At 49.5% G+C, this 20,275-nt stretch overlaps 7 protein-coding genes across 7 annotated transcripts; 2 read left to right on the top strand and 5 right to left on the bottom strand.

Annotated features, from left to right (window-relative positions):
• Positions 1 to 46: 46 nt before the first annotated feature.
• EDB91DRAFT_1247898 (uncharacterized protein) lies at positions 47 to 626 on the bottom strand (the record flags this gene model as incomplete). The annotated part of the gene is made up of 2 exons (XM_041322864.1): positions 47 to 346; positions 393 to 626. 2 exons carry the CDS (start codon positions 624 to 626, stop codon positions 47 to 49), a joined length of 534 nt encoding a protein of 177 aa, XP_041177799.1.
• Positions 627 to 2,026: 1,400 nt separating this feature from the next.
• EDB91DRAFT_1081637 (uncharacterized protein) lies at positions 2,027 to 2,798 on the bottom strand (the record flags this gene model as incomplete). Its single annotated transcript, XM_041315401.1, has 3 exons — positions 2,027 to 2,153; positions 2,208 to 2,712; positions 2,762 to 2,798. 3 exons carry the CDS (start codon positions 2,796 to 2,798, stop codon positions 2,027 to 2,029), a joined length of 669 nt encoding a protein of 222 aa, XP_041177798.1.
• A 390-nt stretch (positions 2,799 to 3,188) lies between these two features.
• Positions 3,189 to 6,964, top strand: EDB91DRAFT_1280008 (uncharacterized protein; the record flags this gene model as incomplete). The annotated part of the gene is made up of 11 exons (XM_041324713.1): positions 3,189 to 3,560; positions 3,646 to 3,831; positions 3,887 to 4,258; positions 4,310 to 4,503; positions 4,552 to 4,723; positions 4,784 to 4,906; positions 4,954 to 5,380; positions 5,437 to 5,622; positions 5,678 to 5,816; positions 5,866 to 5,980; positions 6,032 to 6,964. 11 exons carry the CDS (start codon positions 3,189 to 3,191, stop codon positions 6,854 to 6,856), a joined length of 3,111 nt encoding a protein of 1,036 aa, XP_041177797.1. The 3' UTR covers positions 6,857 to 6,964.
• A 1,522-nt stretch (positions 6,965 to 8,486) lies between these two features.
• Positions 8,487 to 10,752, top strand: EDB91DRAFT_1336214 (uncharacterized protein). Its single transcript, XM_041325525.1, has 3 exons — positions 8,487 to 8,540; positions 8,593 to 8,737; positions 8,793 to 10,752. Exons 2-3 carry the CDS (start codon positions 8,695 to 8,697, stop codon positions 10,460 to 10,462), a joined length of 1,713 nt encoding a protein of 570 aa, XP_041177796.1. The 5' UTR covers positions 8,487 to 8,540; positions 8,593 to 8,694; the 3' UTR covers positions 10,463 to 10,752.
• Positions 10,753 to 11,020: 268 nt separating this feature from the next.
• EDB91DRAFT_1129620 (uncharacterized protein) lies at positions 11,021 to 11,842 on the bottom strand. Its single transcript, XM_041318581.1, has one exon. The coding sequence runs from the start codon at positions 11,631 to 11,633 to the stop codon at positions 11,034 to 11,036; it is 600 nt and encodes a 199-aa protein (XP_041177795.1). The 5' UTR covers positions 11,634 to 11,842; the 3' UTR covers positions 11,021 to 11,033.
• Positions 11,843 to 13,740: 1,898 nt separating this feature from the next.
• EDB91DRAFT_316792 (PSP1 C-terminal conserved region-domain-containing protein) lies at positions 13,741 to 16,166 on the bottom strand. Its single transcript, XM_041326838.1, has 5 exons — positions 16,055 to 16,166; positions 14,202 to 15,996; positions 14,048 to 14,155; positions 13,922 to 13,999; positions 13,741 to 13,872 (listed from the first exon to the last, which is right to left on the bottom strand). The coding sequence occupies exons 2-5, from the start codon at positions 15,944 to 15,946 to the stop codon at positions 13,812 to 13,814; spliced, it is 1,992 nt and encodes a 663-aa protein (XP_041177794.1). The 5' UTR covers positions 15,947 to 15,996; positions 16,055 to 16,166; the 3' UTR covers positions 13,741 to 13,811.
• Position 16,167: 1 nt separating this feature from the next.
• On the bottom strand, positions 16,168 to 19,372 carry EDB91DRAFT_1328813 (Rgp1-domain-containing protein). The gene is made up of 7 exons (XM_041325296.1): positions 18,847 to 19,372; positions 18,016 to 18,801; positions 17,783 to 17,965; positions 17,607 to 17,729; positions 17,270 to 17,554; positions 17,073 to 17,206; positions 16,168 to 17,020 (listed from the first exon to the last, which is right to left on the bottom strand). The coding sequence occupies exons 1-7, from the start codon at positions 19,295 to 19,297 to the stop codon at positions 16,361 to 16,363; spliced, it is 2,622 nt and encodes an 873-aa protein (XP_041177793.1). The 5' UTR covers positions 19,298 to 19,372; the 3' UTR covers positions 16,168 to 16,360.
• Between the last annotated feature and the right edge of the window lie 903 nt (positions 19,373 to 20,275).

Genomic DNA, 20,275 nt, shown 5'->3' with positions numbered 1-20,275 from the left:
TCGCAAGCACATTGTTCTAATTTTATCTAGGCACCTTGAGATCCGATCAATCGAAGTCCAAATCTAAGCCATCGAAGTCTAAATCTAAGCCATCCCCCGCCTCGGTGTTAGTACTCCCACCATCCTCGATCCGATCAATCGAAGCGCCATCTCCCTGGGCCTCGATGTTAGTGCTCCCACCATCCTTGACGTCGCCGCTGGCAGGCTCATCACCTGTGACATCCACCCAATTCTCTATGAACTCTTCTTCGGCCTGTAACGTCGCATTCTGATTATGCACCGACACGATTGTGAACGGAATGTATCCTGCTAAGGCCTTTTGGGATCGAAACCAAGTTTTAATGCGCTATTGAGTGGTCAGCTTGTGCACTCCATAGAATCTTGGTACCCACATATTTCCTCTGTTTAACGGCCTGAAACACCTGACGGTGCTGCTCTTCAGAGAGAGACTGAGTGTTGGGTAAGTCAGGGAACAAAGCATCACACTCTGGCCAGCATTCGAAGAAAATCTCGTATAGGGATGTCCAGAACTCAATGAGGTCGTTGTACTCATAGCAGTAGTTGTACTGGTCTAGCTGATTTGTTAGCCAGCGGCGCTGATCAGTTGAGAAATAGGGTTCCGACATGGTGAGAGTTGACGCGTGAATGTAGATTAGAACTGTGAAATAGTATTATTTCGCGCTCCGAGCAGCGGAGTGCACGATTGTCACCAGATTGAACGTTGAACGTTGGCAGTCTGAAAATGACACCGTCAATGTGATAGAATAGCATATCAGTCTCTGAGTATACTACCTAGCTACTAGTACTTAGTACTATCTGTGATGTACATCATCCAAAGCCTTCCAAGGGCTGAGTCTGGGCTTGTCTGATACATACAAGCTTTGAATAAAACTCCCATAAAACTCCCTGCGTATACTATGACAACAAAGTGCCAGCTCTTGATTGCTCGAACATGAGCGGCCATCGTGCTCTAACCCTTGCACAGGGATATGACATATCGTTCCTTATTACGAACGTCCATTCAGAGACCATGTTGAAACACAAGGTCGTCGATTTCATCATTCAGTGCGTGGCATCCGAATGCTTCTAGTACATCGTTCTCTCGTCCCCGGTACAAGATTTAGAGTAGTAGACAGGGAAATAAGTGAGATGAAGCTTAGTAGCCTCAATGTGTGCGCGCACACGGTAGCCGAATCGTATCTTACCGCTGTTTGTGTCTTACTCACTGCGTGCTGGTGTGCATTACCCTTACATGAATGCTTACCCCTGACAATAAGACACTTTCATGAACACCAAGCAACGGCTACCTACGCACACTGGATCTGACATCCTCACGCTTCAAAGGCAGCCGGTGTTTCTCGGTCTCGGTCTTTGTCTCCTACAAATAAACTGATAACACGTTCTGAAGTAAGTAGTGCGAGCTAGTTCTATCTGTCCCGAAGTCTGAAGTCGGCTAGTTCCATCTGTCCTACAGTCTGCTAATTATCCTACCTACGCACATCTGACATCCTCATGCTTCAAAGGCAGCCGGTGTTTGGTCTTTATATTCTACAAATGTACTGATAACACATTCTGAAGTAAGTAGTGCGAGCTAGTTCCATCTGTCCTGAAGTTTGAAGTCTGCTAGTTCCATCCGAGTCTGTCCTGAAGTCTGCTAATTATTGTGCCCATGCACATCTGACGCTCTCGCACTTCAAAGGCAGCCGGTGTTTCTCTGCTTCGGTCTTTGTATCATACAAATGTACTGATAACACATTCTAAAGCTAAAGTAATGCGAGCTAGTCCCATCTGTCCCGAAATCTGAAGTCTGCTAGTTCCATCTGTCCTGTAGTCTGCTAATTATCCTGCCTGCGCACATCTGACATCATTACACTATAAAGGCAGCGGTGTTTCTCTGCCTCGGTCTCTGTATCCCTGATTCGCACCTCTCTGGAACTGCTTAATTGAGTGGCGGATCACTTCTAGTATTGGCCACAATTGGTACATAGATGCGTCCATACAGTATATACAAAAATATATTGTCTACTTAAGGCAGCCACTGCGCTTCTCCGAGATCAATGGCATCGAGCATGCGCACCAGGCTGTCATCAAGGGACTTGCAGCGGCTGAATGATGAACAGCTAACACCGAGGACATGCGGGGATGTGCGCTGCCTGAGGGAGAATCAATGGCAAGAACAAAAACGTGCCACCAATCAAGATACACACCATGTCTCAAAGACACCTACCCGGCGGCCGCGGGTGACAAGGTAGAAAGGACCAAGGGCCCCAGCACGCGGAACATCGAAGCTGAAATCATGATATTGCTGCTGGCCCCTTGTCTCGCCATTGACGATGACGGCTGTCATTGGAAGATGCGGGAAACCGACAAACTGCACGAATGCAGCGGCCTGAGTCTCGACGGCTACTGCAGGAGGGCTGACGACAGCTACTGCAGGAGGGCTGGTGACAGCTACTGCAGAAGGGGGGCTGATGACGGCTACCGCAGGAGGGGGACTGATAACGGCTACTGCAGAAGGGGGACTGACGACGGTTACTGCAGGAACAGCCAATGTAGCAGAAAGGGTAGCAACCACTGGGGTGATGACGGCCGCCGTAGGAGTTGCAGACGACATGACAGGAGGGCCTCCACTACCATCAGAAATCACTTGGATGAGAGTTTGCGCCTCATCATTCGATAGCGTCAATGAAGATAGTAATTGCAATACAGCATCTGAAACGTGTGTTAGCAGACATAAATCAGTGATGGGCCAAAAACGCACCAAGGCTGCTTTGGTCGTTGTTCGTGGTGGTGGTCATTGTTTAGGAAGTCAGATGGGACGTAGGCCATCAAGAATCGAAGATAAATACTTACCGAACTCAACGCCTAGCTGAAGATCGGGTGGGACGGTTGCTTAATAGAGAATCAACCAACAGTCCATGAAGGTCGGTTGCAATAGAGAATCATTGTCTATTTGTCGTTGTTTGTTGATTCGCACAGAAGGTGAGCAACTTCTTTGAAAATCCACGATATGATCGAATCTACAATCGAATCCATGCGTGATTCGATGCTGGCCATCAACATACTATACTTCACGAATGGCAAGTCCATTTCTGATGAGTCCATTGCTGGTGACGGCCAGCATTACAGGTAAGTAGGAAAAAATATCATTGTCATTTGCTAACGATCAGTACAGCCAGTACTTTGTCATGGAGTCCAATCTATCCCCCCCAAATGCTGATTCGTCTTCAACAATTGTATGTACAGACGAATTGCGTCGGGAGCTGGGAAGAACAACAAGAGCCAAGAAGCGCCAGAAAAAGGTTATCCTCAATTCTTACTCACGTCCAAAATCGAGCGTCAAGCAGCGAATGCATACCCAGTACCAATATCGTGGAGACGGCTCTATCTCATATACCCTGCAGTATGTTCAACCTCCCAAAAACGCACAGCCGACCATGCACTGTCAACCGCCCAAGCCTATCCAGCCTGCGCTAGCCATGGTGCTAGATGATTTTGGTGAATTTTCGGCTGATATGTCATGCGGCGCTGACAATGATGCTCACTCTGAGAGGAAACGGGTAAGTCGCCAGACTAACGTGATTATGCTTCATGCCAGTGCTCACTGACTGCGTTCAGCAAAATCCACTGCTGGTGTGGCTCAAGGATCGTTCACTGTTCCTCCAGGAGATGCTACGACTCGAAGGCCAAGGAGAACTTAGTGCAGGGCCGTGTTCTGGTTGTGGTAACCCACATCCGGAATATCGTTGTCAAGATTGCTTTGGGATCACTCTGTGTTGTGCTTCCTGCACGGTGACGGCCCACATGCACCACCCGCTGCATCGGCTGCAGGTAAGTGTTAATTAAATAATTGTATTCATGTGGAATATGAACTCACTAGATGTAGAAATGGAACGGAGAATATTTTGAGCCAGTGAGCCTGAAGAGCCTCGGTCTCCGGATCCAGCTTGGACACGTGGCCGGTCAGACTTGTTCCAATCCTCGCCGCGCATTCGGTGATGACTTTGTCATCATGGATTCTCATGGCGTTCACGAAGTAGCTTTGGATTTTTGCGATTGCTCCCTGGCCACAACCCACATACAACAGCTCCTTCGCAAGTCGTTATTTCCGTCAACAACAATTGACCCCAAGACTGCGGCAATGTTTCGCCTTCTCGAAGAATTTCATCTCTTGTCGTTTGAATCGAAGGTGTCGGCGTACGAGTTTTATAACGCGCTGATGCGGAGGTCTGACAATTCGGGGCTGAGTCCCATCAAAGTACGTACTGTTAGGGCTGCTCCATGACAACATCGCCTTACGTTTCTTTAGGATCGATACGACGAATTCAGGCGCATGATTCGCGAATGGCAACATCTCAAGATGCTCAAACAGTCTGGGCAACCTTACGATCCCAATGGGATTGATTCGACTCCCGAGGGTGGATGCGTTATTCTCTGTCCGGCCTGTCCGCAGCCTGGGAAAAACTTACCCGCTGACTGGAGAGAGGCTTCCCCTACTGACCGGTAAGATGCTACCGTAATGGCATGTGTATTGCAGTCACTGATTCATAGAAGTAGCTGGCTATATGGGCTGTTTGTGGCTATCGACGCTAATTTCCGGTTGAAACGCAAAGTTGTTTCAAAGGATAGTGTAGACCCCAGCCTGAGTTGTGGCTGGGGGTACTTTGTCGAAGAACATGCATACAAGGCTTTCCTAGACGGTAAATCCAACATTAGTCAAGAGGTGAGTTTTCAGTCGTCTTTGCATATTTTTCTTAATACTAACGCAGGGCTTGCGGAACAGAAGTCTACATGTTCAAGTCACAATGCGGTCAACAGTGCGGATACTAAGTCCAGTCATGGGCTTGCAGCTACCGGGCTGGGTACCATTGATTGCGCTCGCCACAACATGAAATTACCGACCGCAGTTGGAGACCTCCAGAAAGGAGAAAGGAGAGTTATGCTATAGTTCAGACTCCCGATTATATTGACGTGCCACCATCTAGATATGTAAATATGGATTACCTCTTCTTCTCGACCCTTCGCCACACCACTGTCAATATCCTTAACGTCTCGTATGATATAGCATGCCAGTGGAACAAGAACTTATGGCACCGTATGGCCTCATTCCCCCCCTCGATGCAACTGGACCACAGCGCTAAGAAAGTCACCTTCTTTGTACCAAAATTTCATTTGCCAGCTCACATCGAATCATGTCAAACAAGCTTCTCATTCAATTTTGCGCGCGGCGTTGGACGAACGGACGGAGAAGCTCCAGAGCGAGGATGGGCGAACATAAATCCCGTGGCATCGAGCACGAAGGAGATGGGCCCAGGCGCGAGACGAGACACTCTCGACGATTTCTTTGGGGACTGGAATTGGAAAAAAATTACCGGTCTACGTAAGTGACGCACTGACTACTGATGCATTACTGATGCATTGCTGATGCATCATTAGGTCGCACCATGCTGCGGAAGGTGAAAGAAGCCTTACCCGAACTATCCGAACACGAAGCAGCGCTGGACGACCTCGAAGAAGGACTGAAGGTGGAATACGCGGAGGCATTGAGTAGATGGAAAGAGCAGGTTGAGGCATGGGAGCGCGATCCCTCCCAGCCGAACCCATATGAACGGAGTGCAGAAAGTGAGTACATTGCATTTTTTCAATAATGTCTTGACGCTGATGTCATTTTATGCAGAGATCACGCTTGCCTCTGTGCGCCTCGAACTTGCGAAAGAAGACACATCAGAAATTGAACTAGGCGGCTTCCACGAATTGCATGAAGATTGTTCGCCCAGCGTGCTGATTAGCGGCGGCCTAGAGCTAGAAGAGCAGCAGTAAGTTTAATCAATATTTCATTGTATGCTTGCTAATGAAACACTTCAGGCGACGTCTTCGAGCTGAGAAGGCGGGTCTAGGGATTCATGCCACCGACATTCAAGAAGAGAAGGTCGTTCAACATAGTAACAGTCTCCAACGTCGGATCGAGGCCTGGGTCAAAGTCCAGGAGCTATACATGCCGATGATCGCGGCCTTATGACTGAAAAACAAGTCCAGTGATGTCGTCGTCACTCCCGAGTCATTTCAACTTCTACTTCCTTCGCAAGTTGGCAGAACGGATCCTTGCGACCTCAAATTTCAGAAAATTGAATGGAGACTTCGATTCGCACAGGCTCATGACACTCTACGCTCACTACGTTCTAATCTACGCACGCAAACCGCTATCCTGAAATACAAGGACCGTAATCTCCGTGGTCAAGGCTCAAACACCCGCGCTCGTAACACGCTCAAAGGTGTTGACGCAAGAATTGAGGCAGCATCGACCCGATACCAGGATGCGCGCAGAGCGCTAGTGATTCTTGCTCCCTTCGTCAAGGAGACGGGATGGCAATCCTCCCTACGTCCACTTGATCGTCAAGATATCCGAGGGATGTCGGATGTCCTGTGGGGCGAGACTGAGGGAAGAAGAAAACTTTCATGGATATGGAATATGCGCGGTGCTCATGGAGACGAGCTGGATGATGATGGATCTATGGAAGGTAAGCTTACCAATTTGTTCATGCACCCTATCTCACCGGCACTCTATCCAGACATGCGAATAGAATGGTGCAAGGCCAGGGCGCGCGCTATGCGGTGGAAGGAGGAGCTCGAGCTGTTACGAGAGGAGATGCGGAGAATTTTGCAGTTCTTTGACTGGGAGGCGATGTCGTGGGATGAGCGCGCAGATCAGAACTGGTCTGGTAGTCCCGCCGAGAGAGAGGGCCGGATTGCATATGCTCGACGTCAAGCAGCCTTACGTCGGGCAATGCGGGACACGTGTCGTTCCAGTTGGGCGGACACTCGCTCGTTCGTGGACCAGTTCCATGGGGAATCCTAGCGCTTGCATGCATGATGTAGTACCCTTCGCATAGTTAATGTACCCTTCACGTAGTTTTGCAATCAATCAATACAGGTGTTGACCAATGTACGGGTGAAGGGCGGGGGATGCAGCAGGCGGGATCACTAATGTACGGGTGCAAATAAAGGCGGGGGATGCATCAGACGAATAGTGTGATGCATCAAAGGAAGGGCGGGGGATGCATCACGCTATTCGTGTGAAGGGCGGGGTGAAGGGTGGGGGATGACAGCGTGATGCATCAAATGAAGGGCGGGGGATGCATCAGGAAGGGCGGGGGATGCATCACACTATGCATCAAATGAAGGGCGGGGGATGCATCAGACGAATAGTGTGATGCATCCCCGCCATTCATTTGATGCATCAGAAGTAGGTGTGCATGCATTGCACAGCGGAGGCATGCATCACATTATGCAGGGTATTGTGGGGGGGGACATGCATCACTCATGCATCAGGGGGCTTTAGGATTATAACGTTGTTGCATCAAAACAGTACTACAGTCACAACGATTCATGCATAACTATGACAGCAACCTGTGGTTCGACACCATCAAGTTCCAGTAAAATGTCGCAGCTCATCCCAAGCAACACACCCCTTCGACTTTTTAAAGATCATACAGCCACTGTATGGGTTGTAGCAGTTTCCCCTGATAGAAGACGAATGGTCACAGGCTCGTACGACAAGACACTTCGTCTGTGGGACTTGAAGACAGGTGTAGTGTTGAAGAAGATGGAGGGGCATCACAATGAGATGCGGGCATTGGCAGTATCACGAGATGGGCAAATGATAGCAAGCGGTGATAAAGATGGAGATTTCATCGCCTGGCACGGAGAAACTGGGGAATGTCTCACCCAACCCACCAAAGTCCACTCTGAACGGATCTTATCGCTGGACTTTTCTCCCGATGGAACCGAGCTAGCCACTGGTTCAGCAGACCAAACAACGAAGCTGTGGAACACGAAAACGTGGAAGCCTCAAGGAAATCTGATCCAGTCAAGTCATTGGGTCTTCTGTGTTCGGTATTCGCCATCTGGCGAACTCCTTGCGGTTGCGACATCCAGCAGTATCGAAATTTATAATTCAAGGACGAGGGAACGCATCGCAAAGTTCAAGGCTCACACTGCAGTCAACTGGTCACTCGCATGGACCCTCGATGGCACACGCTTTCTCTCAGGCGGTGATGGAAAGGATCCCAGCATACGAGAGTGGGATACATCCACTTGGACGCAGGTCGGGGATTCCTGGACAGGCCATACTGACAATATCTATGCCATTGCCATTCACCCTGCGGGCGCGCTCGTCGCTTCCGTATCTTATGACAAGCATGTCCGTCTCTGGCGGCTCTCAGATCGACGAACCATCGCCATCTTCCAGCACTCAGCCTGGGCGGCATGTGTCACTTTCTCCGTCGACGGTGAGCACATCCTCAGTGGAGGTGCTGATAATATGATCTCAGAGTGGGAAACTCCGGAGAAGGTACTTTTCCGTTCATTTTGCGCCCCTTCACCATCTCATCTCGCGTCTTTTTGATGCTAAGGCTCAAGTCTCTCATTCAAAGGCATGTTTCGTGTCGCAGGAACTCACCATGAACATGACCGCCCACAATGCATGCATCACGGAGAACCTGTCTCCCGCGGAAGAGGATGCGCTTCTCGGTGCACAAAGGGTACGATGACATCTACCTTTTCGCAGCCATTGTTCACTTTGGCGATGCATAGGCCATTGAACTCAACCCTTCGTCTCATGTTGGATACGAAATAAAACATGCAGCGCTTCGCGGCGCAAAACGCTACGACCAAGCCATCGAGACCTTCAAAATCATGTTGTCCAAATTGGAAAACGCTCCCGAAGCGCAGATACGAGGTAAGCCCCGGAACATTCGTGCATCAACTCAAAGATCCTTATCTTCTTTCTATAGAGCTACGTCAGCAGTATGTCTCTCCATCCGAAGTAGAAAATGCTATTCGAAGAGTTGTCTGGATTGAACTCGAAAATGCCCCACTTCGTCTGCTCAACACCTCCACGGGTCTTTTGACCGATCGGGCGGCACAGCTCAAAACCTTTAAACTGAGCACGGAGTACAAGGAGCTTTTGTCATTCATAACGAAACATGCAGACCTCCGAATGGAGCACATCAAAGAAGTGGTGGCGATGTACTTCCGCTGTGTCCTGCTATCGCACAGGTGGGAAGAGACAGAGGTGCTACTGCACGACATCCAGGACAAAGTCGTATATGACTTGAATGGACTTGGCGGCATCCCGAAATTGCAGTCGTTCTGCAAAGTCGCTCGTGATGCAGGGTATTACTGGGCATGGATGGACACATGCTGCATCGACAAGAACAATAATGCTGAACTCCAAGAATCAATAAACTCTATGTTTGTGTGGTACCGCCACTCAACTCTTACCATCGTCTACCTAGGCGATGTTCCTCCCTCATCCCAGTCTGGCGCGCTGGCGAAGAGCGAGTGGATCAGACGAGGATGGACATTTCAAGAATTCGTTGCTCCGAAAGTCGTGCTCTTTTATCGGAATGACTGGAGCTTATATCTCGATGACCACTCTCCCAACCACAAAGAGTCGGCCGCAATCATGGGGGAGTTAGAGGGTGCGACGGGCATAAATCGACAGGCCCTCGTCACATTCCGTCCAGGGATGAGCTGCATCCGAGAGAGACTTAGATGGGCGTCGGCACGTGTCACAACGTTGCAGGAAGACATCGCATATTCGTTGTTCGGCATCTTTGGTGTCCACCTGCTTGTAATTTACGGAGAGAAGAAACAAAATGCGCTCGGGCGGCTCCTGCAGGAGATTGTGGCTCGGTCAGGTGACATTACTACCTTGGACTGGGTGGGACAATCATCAGAGTTCAACAGCTGCCTTCCAGCCGACATTTCCTCATACGCAGCTCCGCCATTTGCCCTGCCATCTTTGTCCGAAACCGAGATCCAGACAACGGTCTCTTCGCTGCGACATACCGTGACCACAGAGTTGGCTTTGAAAATTTATGACCAGCTTGACAACATGAGCGCTCCTCGCTTCGCGGCCTGCAGACTGCATCTGCCTTGTATCACATTCCGTATCACGGAAGTCAGGCGGAATGATGAACCAGCCCAAGAGACTCATTCCACGTATGGAGTCAAGGTAGACGGCCTTCGCGACCTGCTCATCACCACGAAAGAGCCACTGATTCAGTTCACGCCGGGAAAGCCCTCTCTACAGACATTCTTGCTTGTCCGTCCATGGGATCGTCGCCTCCTCGAGCTACCTGACTTTGCAGAACTGCCTGACCTTGGAGATGACTCGGATACAGAGAGCGAGGAGAATTATTGGACCGCACCTGGGTCTCCGTTAAACGAGCCGCCCGGTGGTTCTCATGTACAGCAAGATCTGGTTGATTCAGAACCTTACTTACGAGCGTTGCGGTCAATCATTCGCCTTGGACAACCGTTCAGGGCACTTTTGCTAGCGCGGCAGCACAGCGGAGAATACAAGAGGATTGCGTCGGATCATGATACCATTGCACAAGCCAAAGACGTAGCTTTCGTTCACAAGATGATGGACTTCAGGACCCTAGAAATATTGTAGCCGTATGTATTTTTTTGAAGACCGGGGATCTCTGAGGAGTTTTTGTTTGTACCCTGACCCTGATGATATGCACGCAGAAAGACACCCTATAATTTCCTTTGAAGCAGACATTGGAACTCAATTATTCATTACGCACAAGTACTTTTTTGCCATACACTATTCGTTCCCATTCAACTTTCCCCACACCTATCTACTTGGTTGCACTCTAGCACAGGAACGCGCAACTCCTCGTAACCCCAATTTTGTTGTTGACCCTTGACATCATGCTGGCATTCCATTCTACTTAACCGCTGATGATATCGTCCTAACGGACGACGATGAAAGGATTCTCTAACTGATCTCCAGCGGGTAAAATTCACTCACTAGCACCAAGATGAGAGCGTTGCTTACTCATTCCATTCTGTCCGCCTCAAAGTTGCACAAGCATATTCAATTGTCAGCGAACCCAATTGACATGCGTCCATATTCGTCGATGCTTAACCACTTCCCTATTCCTACAACTGTACATCCTGTCATTTAGAATTCTTTGTGGCACTTTCTCCGAGTTCGAATGTCGGACCCATAAAAAGCATTAGTCACAATCTGACGGGTAGCGCACTCGTGAGTCCGCCCACTTCACTCCGTGGCCGGGACATGTTGCACAGTGTACAGCGCTGTCCCACCTTAGCACATTATAAGCGCCTTCACCCTCGATCCCGAGGATAGCATCACGCATATCTCCGCTTTCTGTTCTACTGCTCTGTATGACAGACACTGGTTCGCCACCCAACTCAACCAGCATACTGAACATAAACCCGGAAGAGGTCCAACAAAAACAGATCTGCTTCAGACCCTCCCAACGCCGACTTTCAGTTCCGGCAGAGCAAATCGCGTAGACGAAGGAGGAACGAGAAGAGAGAAGCAGGTTATTGAGAAGTAGGTAGAGGGTGCTGATGAGGGAGGTGAATTCTTCGGATGCTAGGGCGCGTATAGTCGGGTTGGATCTTACACGAGAAATAGGATTTCTTCGAGGGACTACTGTGGTAGCATTGAGATAATTTAATGTGACATGTACGCACCTAGCAAAATCGATGTGAATAATGCGGGTTGGATATACACTGCACTTGCTGCAAGAGACGTATCTGAACTCTAGACTCTGAGCCAGAATGAGTTGCATGTTCTGTTGTTTCATCGTTGCATCCAACGACTTTCCCCCTGCGAGAGACTCGTCATTACTCAGAGTAAACTGAGGATTCGGTATAAAAATAAAAATAAATGTAACAAAGAAAAGGAAGCGAAGGAGAACAAACAAAGTAGCTCTGACTTTACGGCTGGAACTTGATTATTTTTGGTTATTTGAGTTGGGGTAGGGATTCCATCTTTGCTGTACGATATTCAACACTTATTAAATAGATGAAAGTATGAGATGTTCCACAGACCAAGGTCACCTTCGTACGTCAATAGCTGCAGCAGAAACAAGAAAGACGCACATTGCTGGTTGTTCGCCATACTGCAAATCACAGATGAGGACCAGTGAGTAGGAGTGTATAGCTGAAGGAGCTCGTGAGTCAGCAACGACGCCTGGAACTGGCGTACAACACTACAGGCGAGTGATTAGTGGGTCATCCACACGCAAATCGCACCACCATACCTTCAAGTTGAACCGACTTTGAGAGCACGTTTCACGTGTCTGAAGACACCCGATATTATCCGATACCCCAGGCAAGCGTGCCATTTTGTCTGCATCAATCACTTCACTGATGCAGTGGCTCTTCAACGGGTTATTGTCCACATAAATCGGTAGGCATTGGATGAACGAAGGATTCGTACAGATGAAGTTGGACACAGACGCTCAGTTCAAGGTTAAACATAACTATGCTTGACCCGAAGTGAGCGACTGTATCGGACTTGTGAACTTGATTCTGGTTCCTCGTGGGACATAGTCGCTCAGCCCTCTGCGAGTCGAGTGGAGTCGTCAATGACTGGGCGACTGTATCCAAATTGCGTCCTTGATTCCGATCATGAACTTTACAGCTAGTTCGATATAGGCATCGAGTCCACAAGTGAGATGCCAGTGCAAGAGGAACAAGCCCAATGATCCATGGATATCTGTAACGCGTCAGTGTCCCGTATATGAATTACCTTGGATACGTCTCCTACCTTCAAGAATGTAGACCACTGCGAGACACGCCAAAACGGCACACATTCTTGAAGACAGACCAGGACCAGTTGACTAGCATCTAGCGCAAACCCCTGAATACAAGAGATGTTCTCCCGCCGTCATCAGTGTCAATTTCCAGAGGCTCGGATCATGTTACTGTTGACGATAAGATGAGCGTGTGCGGCACGAACAACGCGTTCAAGTTCAAGTTCAAATTCGAACTCCAAACCTTTTATACAACGACGCGTACACAATACCAAATAACCCCAAATTCTCCTCCTCAACTAACCACACCACACACAACGGCCGGTTCGAAACAGCAATACTAATGTCCGATATTTAGATCAACGAGCGTGGGGTGCGTGATGAGGTTTTCTTGGTTTCGCTGATGTTGTTTTGGGTGGTTTTATAGTCGTCGTTGAGCGGAAAGCGAATGAATTGTCTTCGTCTTCGAGCGAGGCGTCTTCAAGCTAGAGGTACGATCTGTCTCGATCTAGTAGCAGATTCTTCTCCGAGCTAACATTTTGATGTTAACCGTTAGTTTGATGTCTATCGATATCTTCGGTCGTGCATAGATCACGCATCCTACCCCTGTAGTAGGTCCAGGTACTAACTCTATCGATACCCATGCGCTGTATGCATCTTACGAACTGGTATCGTCGATATCTATGGGATCACCGACATTGATACCACCAGTCACGGGTCATGCTCAAAAGCACCACAATATATATTTTAGATTCGAACGTACAATACAAATACAAGGCGCCGCTCATCCTCAGCCCATCGCGAACGCCGACACAACATGGTGCCATTACGCCCCTCCTCCCTCCCTTCCCCTTTCTGCCCCTCGACAGAACAAAACAAAACAACAAAAAGAGACTCTACAGTAACGTACACTATACCCGATACATACATACACACAAAACACTAAACATGAAAATGAACGATGAACACTGTTCCATAAATAAGACAAAGACCAAGGATTCTAGAAATGCGATGAAAGACGCGATGAAATATCAAAACGAGGATATGGCATATCTAGATACATATAACGGATCGAATTCGTGAGTTGATCGTTGGCGTGATAGGTCGTGAGCGTGAAATTGAGATTGAGATTGATTGGGATAGTGAATTGTGATTGCGTGGTTTTTATGGTTCTTCCTTCCCTTGCGTTGATTGCTTGCTTGTTTGTATGTGGGAGGGGAGCAGTTACTGCTCGTACCCTCCTGGGCCTTGTAAGGAGGCCATCCAGATCCTTGTTTTATACAGCCTATGCACCACATAAGTAAACAAGCGCAGAGATACACGGAAGAACGCACCGGAATAACTCCCGAACGAGCTCCCGGAAATCGATGCGTTTTTCAGCGATAAAGTAAAACGTGAGTTTACGTCGGTCCCTGCGTTTCATCAGTCTACTTGTCCCTCCTCGCACAAACGCAACGCACCATTGATACTCCGCATCGATAACCTCCATAGGGAGTTTCTTCTGCCGGACTTTACTCTGGCAAAGTTGCAGCGCCTTGAGTTCATCTTGCATCTTCGTCACCAAATGCCTACATCGCCATCAACAACCGCACTCCCAAACCACAAAACACTCACTGAGTATCATGCCCCTGCGCCTTCCCATAAATCATCTTCGGATTAATTTCCTTCTTCCCCGCACCCCCCGCACCCCCAGCAGCACCCCCAGGACTCATCGGCCCATCTCCAAACGCAACCCTCTCCTTCTGCTCCCTCTGAAACGCCTCCACCTCCTTGAGCGTAATACTATCATTAACAACCTTTCCCAAATCCTTCCCTCTATCCGCTTCTACAATCACCAGATCCCCAACTCGGATATCAAGGCTTAGATCAGTGAGGTAGAAGAGATCCGTACGGCCAGCTTTGAATTCGACTATAAAGAGTGGCCAGGAGGCTGGGACGCTGCTTAGGGGAACGCCTTTGCCCAGGTCGCTCAGTGACGGGGGTGCACTTGCGTCGCTGGGACGACGTTGGATTTGGTGGTAATAGGGACCTTGTTGGGGTTGGATTGGGCGGGAGGTTGTGGGAGAGAGCGCGCCTTGAGTTGAGCTGCGTGTGAAACTCCCGTTGTGGGTGCTTTGAGGAGGGAGGTATTGGATCCCCTGCCCTGGGATGAACCTCGCAGTAAGTTGTTGCCCATACTGCGCCTCCAGAATCTGCTGATCAAAATGTCCCCGCGGGGGGCTTCCACCCGTCGAAAGCCCGCTCTCGCTCGGAGACCCGAATTGTTGGCGGGAAGCGAAGCTCGTTCCACTTGGGATGTTGAGGTGGTATGGGCTTACGCGGTCTGATGAGGGTGGGCTGCGGGGGTAGATTGGGAGGCTGGATGGTTGGCTTGTGGTGGATGACGAGGAAGGCGCGACATGCCCGGGGTCTTTCATACTCATCATCCCGAGATCAGCAGCAAGATCATCATCCGAGAGCATAAGCCCACCCCTCCCACCAAAAGGCTGCGCCCCAAACCTCGAATGCCCATGCGAATCATCCCCAGCATTACTTTCCGGCGCATTAAACCCCACAATGGTAGGTCTCCTGGGTTGAACGACGCTAACGCTGTGTCTCCTACTAGTAGTCCCACTGCCCCCTCCACCATTCTCATCCTTTGGAGGGTTCATCCCAGCCCATAGTTCTCGAAACGCAGACCCATCATCAAGAAGGATCTGTCCGACGTCACGGACAAAAGGACTCATGTTCGATACGTCGATAGTGTTCCTATTCGGATACCCGTTATCAGCAAGCGGGGACCTGCCCATAGCGCCAAGACTTCCATAGCGACTACTAGCAGGTGGCTTGATCTCGCCATACCTCGACCCAGGGATATTAAGCGGGTTGGAATTGGGATTAGCGGATTCATTCCAGAGGCCTTGGTTTTGGTATGGACTAGAGATTGGACCGGGACGAGTGGTGGCGAGACTTTGACTGCGGCTACGGGTGAGATCGGGGGCGTAGGTGCGGCCACGAGAAGTAGGTAGGTAATGTTCGTCATAGGTATCTGAAAGCGCCTCTGACTCATCATCTTCGAACGTACTCTCGAAATGGCTTTCGCGGAGGGCAGAGCTATAGTTTGATTGGGGGTTTGAAAAGGATGAACTGCGTGTGGGTACGCTCATTGGGAGACCGGTTGTTGTTCGGGTTGGTTGAAGCATTCGTGGTGATGATGATGATGACCAAGGAGATGATATTGAAGATGGGGAGGAAGAGTTTGGGAGTAGTGTTCTTGGTGGTTGACTTGTAGCGCGTTCCCTTCCAGAATTATTGAGATCTGGGTCAAGGAAACGATGTCTGCGATTAAAATCGAGCTCGTCAGCTGGCAGGTGTTGCATGACAGCTGGCAGTGCACGGCCGCGGTCTAAGTAAAAAAAATCAATCAAAACTGTTACTTTAAACCGTAAACATCAATCGTCAAAGTACTCTTCTCAATTAAAACGCACCACCGGTTCTACAACTTATCCAAAAACCTCTATTGTAGCCTGGCGGTTGTTTTTTTAAAAAAAGACAAAAAGAAAAAGCGAAAAGGCTGTCCTATTCCTCGGAGCTCGGACGAGCCCTTTTGACATAACTGGTCACGAGCTCGATCACGTCGACTAACTTTTAAAAAAATTAATAATACATCCCTTTCAAATAATTATTCCCGTCAAGTAAAACCTCCCGCGGATTGACATGTAGTGCTTAGCCAAGGCCCCCGTGGGGTCAAAATCTAGATCACGATCTCGATCAATCACCACACACCGCCGAGTTCATACCTCGAACACGACGTCTACAGCACTGAATGCTGTGTTCCCTGGCCATACAACCACTGGGACGTCGCATTCTACGATTTCAACTTGGACGTCCCTCCAGTCCTCCTCTGTCTCGGTTTCTTTTTCTTTTCCGGAAGAAGAAGAAGGCACCTCCTCTTCGTCATCGATATCATCCCCATCATGATACTCCCTCTCCCCAGTGCCAAGGAACGAACTCATGAGATAAGCACTCCAGCTCTGACTCTGTTTCGCCTCCTTCCCACTCCCAGGTGAAACCACGCTCGCTGCCTGTACTTGTGGTTGTTCTTGTTCTTCAGGTGCGATCCCAGCAGGCGCACGCCACGCACTTCCCCACGCAGTCGGCGCCCCGTCCCTAGTCAGCCCACGCACCCGTGCGTTCGGCCTCGTCACTCCCACTAACAGCGTGAGGTGTACTTTCCACGTCAATCCTCCTGCCTTCCCAGATTCTGCACTGGAACCGGAACCTGAAAGGACAACTCCGAATCCAGGACACGCATCGCTGGGTATATCAAGTGCAAACGTCGTGCGAAGGGTGCTGCCCGTGAAAGACGCATGGTGTTCTGCGTGGATGCGGCGCGTGGTGTTTGGTGTGAGTGTGGCTGGGAGGCTTTCGTTCGTTTCTAGAGTTGCGCTTAGCTGCTTGTAATCAGTCGATGCAAAAAAGTAAAATGGATAAGGGGAAACGCACAGAGATGACTTTTCCCCGTCCATCTCGTTCATTGATCTCAATGACGCCTAGGACCGTTTCTCCGAGACGATAAGCGCTCTTTGTGAATGTGAGAACTGCGACTTTGATCCCGTCTTTCGTTACGTCGTAAGAGACTGTCAAGGTAAAATGAGCAACGTAAACAGGGAAACGTTATGTATAGGGGGAACGATGCACACCTTTCTTAGGATTCCTCGTCAAAATCTCAACAGCCTCTCTACACCCGGTCAATTCCCCCTCTCCCTCCCGTTCTCGTTCTCGTTCTCGTTCCCGCTCAAACGCCCTCAACGGATCTTCTGTGCTTCCAGATCCAGAAGCAGACGAAGAAGAAAGATTCTCAGGCACGCTCTCAGCAGGTTCCTTGATCCGTACGCCTGTAGATCCTTCTGCAGGGAAGGTAGAGAGTAATCGTTCGCCGTAGGCACGTAGGTCGTCTAGTGAGCCGCAGGGCGTGGATGTTGGAGCTGCGCAATCTTAATTAAATTCTGTGCTGCGTTGAAAAAGAGGGAGACATACAAAGCTTTGACAATTCCTTCTTCCCATCAACACCGTCCCCGGCGCTGCCTATATCTAGGACTTTACCACCGTCGGGCTTACGCACGGGTGAGAGGAGGTCGTAGGGGCGTTGTGGTTTGCCCACTGCGAGGCGTTAGGATGGGATGGGATGGGATGAGAGGATGGAATGTGCTTACCGCTGACCCAGTTGTATACCCTGATAGGGACTTTCATAACCCTGCTGACTGTTATACCTGTCCCGGTCCCTGGTCCGCTGTCGCCTCGGCGGCAGGTACCGACGACTAGCTCGTATGAGAAGCGGATCATGCGACCTCGGAAGGTGGGAGGGAGGGTGGAGGGGAGTGGGAGGGTATATGTGTCTATAAGTATACGTCAGGAGATGTTTTGGAAATGCAGCGGAAACACTCACAAGTCCGACTCTCGCCAGGGCTCAACGCCAAATCAACAGCCAACATGGCAGGCTGAACTTCAAAGACAGGGAGGGGCATCTCCTCTTCCCCATCTTCCCCAATCACCCCAGTGCCTCCTACATTCAACCCCAACCCCAAACCAACACCCGTAGTAGATACATCACTCTGCGAACTCAATGAAGGCGCCCTAGAACGTCCAACAGAAGGGGAGTAACTCGAAGGACTGAGCAAAGACAACAAGGAACCCGTAAGTGAAGCTGAACGCGAATGCGGACCCCTAGTACTCGTACGGTTACGCGCGATATCCATACTTCCCCCACCCAACACCGGTTTTCTGAGGAGCTGCGCGCGGAGGGTGCTCAGTGCTGTGGAAGGGGCTGGAAGGGGTAGTACATGGGCTGTTCCTGAGAGTTGGGCGTAGGAGTATAGGAGGAGTGTTGTATTGGGTGGGAGTGGTTTTGGAGTTGTTGATTTTGGAGGGATTGGGAGGGGTGGGTGACCGTGACCGAGTGTTGGGTGTATTGATTTGCGGTGTGAGGATGGGTAGGGGCGTGGGGGGTAAGAGTGGTCCTCGGTGAGTGAGGGAGTGCGTGGGAGTGGTGTTGGTGGGCTAGGTGATTGGGGTGTTTCTGCGATAGGATCTAGTGCAACTGTGAATGTGCTAGTTGAGGTGGATGGAGACGGTTGTGGTTGGACATCGTTTAATTGGAGATGACCGTCGAATACAGATTGTTTACGTGCATGGGGATGACTTTGAGGAAGTGGGAAGGAAGTCCGTTGGACTACTAGCAATCGATTAGAACAAGTTTGAGATAATGAAGAAGACTGACCTGGTTCTACTTCATAAGCTTGTACATACTCTCCGTCAAGGATTTCTATGCTCGCACTGCGCGCATTCTCCTTGACCTTCTCCAATGCACTACGTCTTGCTTCAAGCACCTCTTTCCCTTTCCCCTTTCCATTTACATATTCAACATTTCCAATCAACCCCTTCCTCCCCTCTTCCACAATCCCAAGTCCCAGCGCCCTCACAAAATCAGGTGGACGTGGACCCAACCCAGGCGACGTCGGTGGTCTAGCAAGTGGGGCAGAGCTTATAGAATGTGCATTTCGTTTGTGTGATTTCTGTACAGGCGCAGATGCCGGGTTGGATGTGCCGTTTGGTGAAGTGAGACGGGTATTTGTAAAAGTGATAGATACGCTAAATGATTCGCCTGCGAAGTAAGCGCTTTGAGATGGAGAGACTTGAACGCGGATGGAGGGGTCTATGTGTTCGTCCATACCGTCAAGGTTAAGGAAGATTCAATGATATACTTACTTATAAGTTGTAGCGTGGAGACTATAAAGTAATTTTACTCCTGCGAGTCTTACTCCGACTATTCCACACCGATGAGAATTAACCATATGCTCCTTCCCCATGGTAGTCAACCATCACGATCTATCATAGCATTTGTATACACTGGACATACCCATGCCTACCACAGTGTACCACACGAATTCAACAGACTGCGACCACGTTTGTCGATCTGAGATCTATCATAGGTAGACGCTTGTTTGGTCTTGCTTTGTGGCGTTTGACCATTCTCCCTCGATCGATCAACTTGAATTTGTACCGCACGTTTCTTACGTGGCGCGTCTTAGTACTTTCATCCATCCTTGCTTACTGCTTGCTCATCTCGTCCGTACGTGCCATCGTCTCTAACCCTTTGATATCAGAGCATACCAGGAGAGAAGACATCGCTCACTTGATCGTCATTTCTTGCTGGCCGCATTATCTCTTCATATCTTCACAGCGATAAGGCTCCAAGTCGAGTCTATCATCTTACTTTTATCTCATCCATCGTACGACACCAATATTTGGTCTTCTACTCATCTCGCCGTTGCCGCTTACGCACTATCACGCTCATTTACTAAATACCTTTCATATCTTGCTTAAACAGTTAAAATGATCATGAGATGGGCTTGATATCGATGGCACGCCTTCGAACAACGATCTGTTATTATATCGTTGATTCCCAGACGTTTTTATCACTTGCTTCAACCATCGATCTCGCCTTTTTTTGACCTCATACCAGTGGTACGCTGCGATCTCCAAGTCTATATACCACTACTCATCTCGCCGTCGTCACCTGCGCACCACAGATCGAGCCTTGAACAGTATACCCTCATCTGCGTGTGCCTTCTAATATTTTCGAAATGCACCTGCAGATGGGCTTGATGTTGAATGTTCCTCATGCACACAATCGAGCGATGTACAGC

This window comes from Suillus paluster (genome assembly GCF_016628075.1).
Source record: "Suillus paluster strain FC165 chromosome Unknown EDB91scaffold_22, whole genome shotgun sequence".
NCBI classification, from domain to species: domain Eukaryota; kingdom Fungi; phylum Basidiomycota; class Agaricomycetes; order Boletales; family Suillaceae; genus Suillus; species Suillus paluster.
Note: the sequence above shows the minus strand (reverse complement) of the source record. Positions and strands in the feature narration are given on the sequence as shown.

Coding starts and splice junctions, on each gene's coding strand:
- EDB91DRAFT_1336214 (XM_041325525.1), top strand. CDS start 8,695: ATGTTGTCCAAATTGGAAAACGCTCCCGAAGCGCAGATACGAG. Junction 8,738..8,792: donor TCCCGAAGCGCAGATACGAG/GTAAGCCCCGGA, acceptor TTCTTTCTATAG/AGCTACGTCAGCAGTATGTC.
- EDB91DRAFT_1129620 (XM_041318581.1), bottom strand. CDS start 11,633: ATGAAACAACAGAACATGCAACTCATTCTGGCTCAGAGTCTAGAGTTC.
- EDB91DRAFT_316792 (XM_041326838.1), bottom strand. CDS start 15,946: ATGCAACACCTGCCAGCTGACGAGCTCGATTTTAATCGCAGACATCGT. Junction 14,156..14,201: donor GCGCAGGGGCATGATACTCA/GTGAGTGTTTTG, acceptor ATGGCGATGTAG/GCATTTGGTGACGAAGATGC. Junction 13,873..13,921: donor CTCGTTCGGGAGTTATTCCG/GTGCGTTCTTCC, acceptor TGTGGTGCATAG/GCTGTATAAAACAAGGATCT.
- EDB91DRAFT_1328813 (XM_041325296.1), bottom strand. CDS start 19,297: ATGGACGAACACATAGACCCCTCCATCCGCGTTCAAGTCTCTCCATCT. Junction 17,966..18,015: donor CCCTGGCGAGAGTCGGACTT/GTGAGTGTTTCC, acceptor GTATACTTATAG/ACACATATACCCTCCCACTC. Junction 17,555..17,606: donor GAAGGAATTGTCAAAGCTTT/GTATGTCTCCCT, acceptor AAGATTGCGCAG/CTCCAACATCCACGCCCTGC.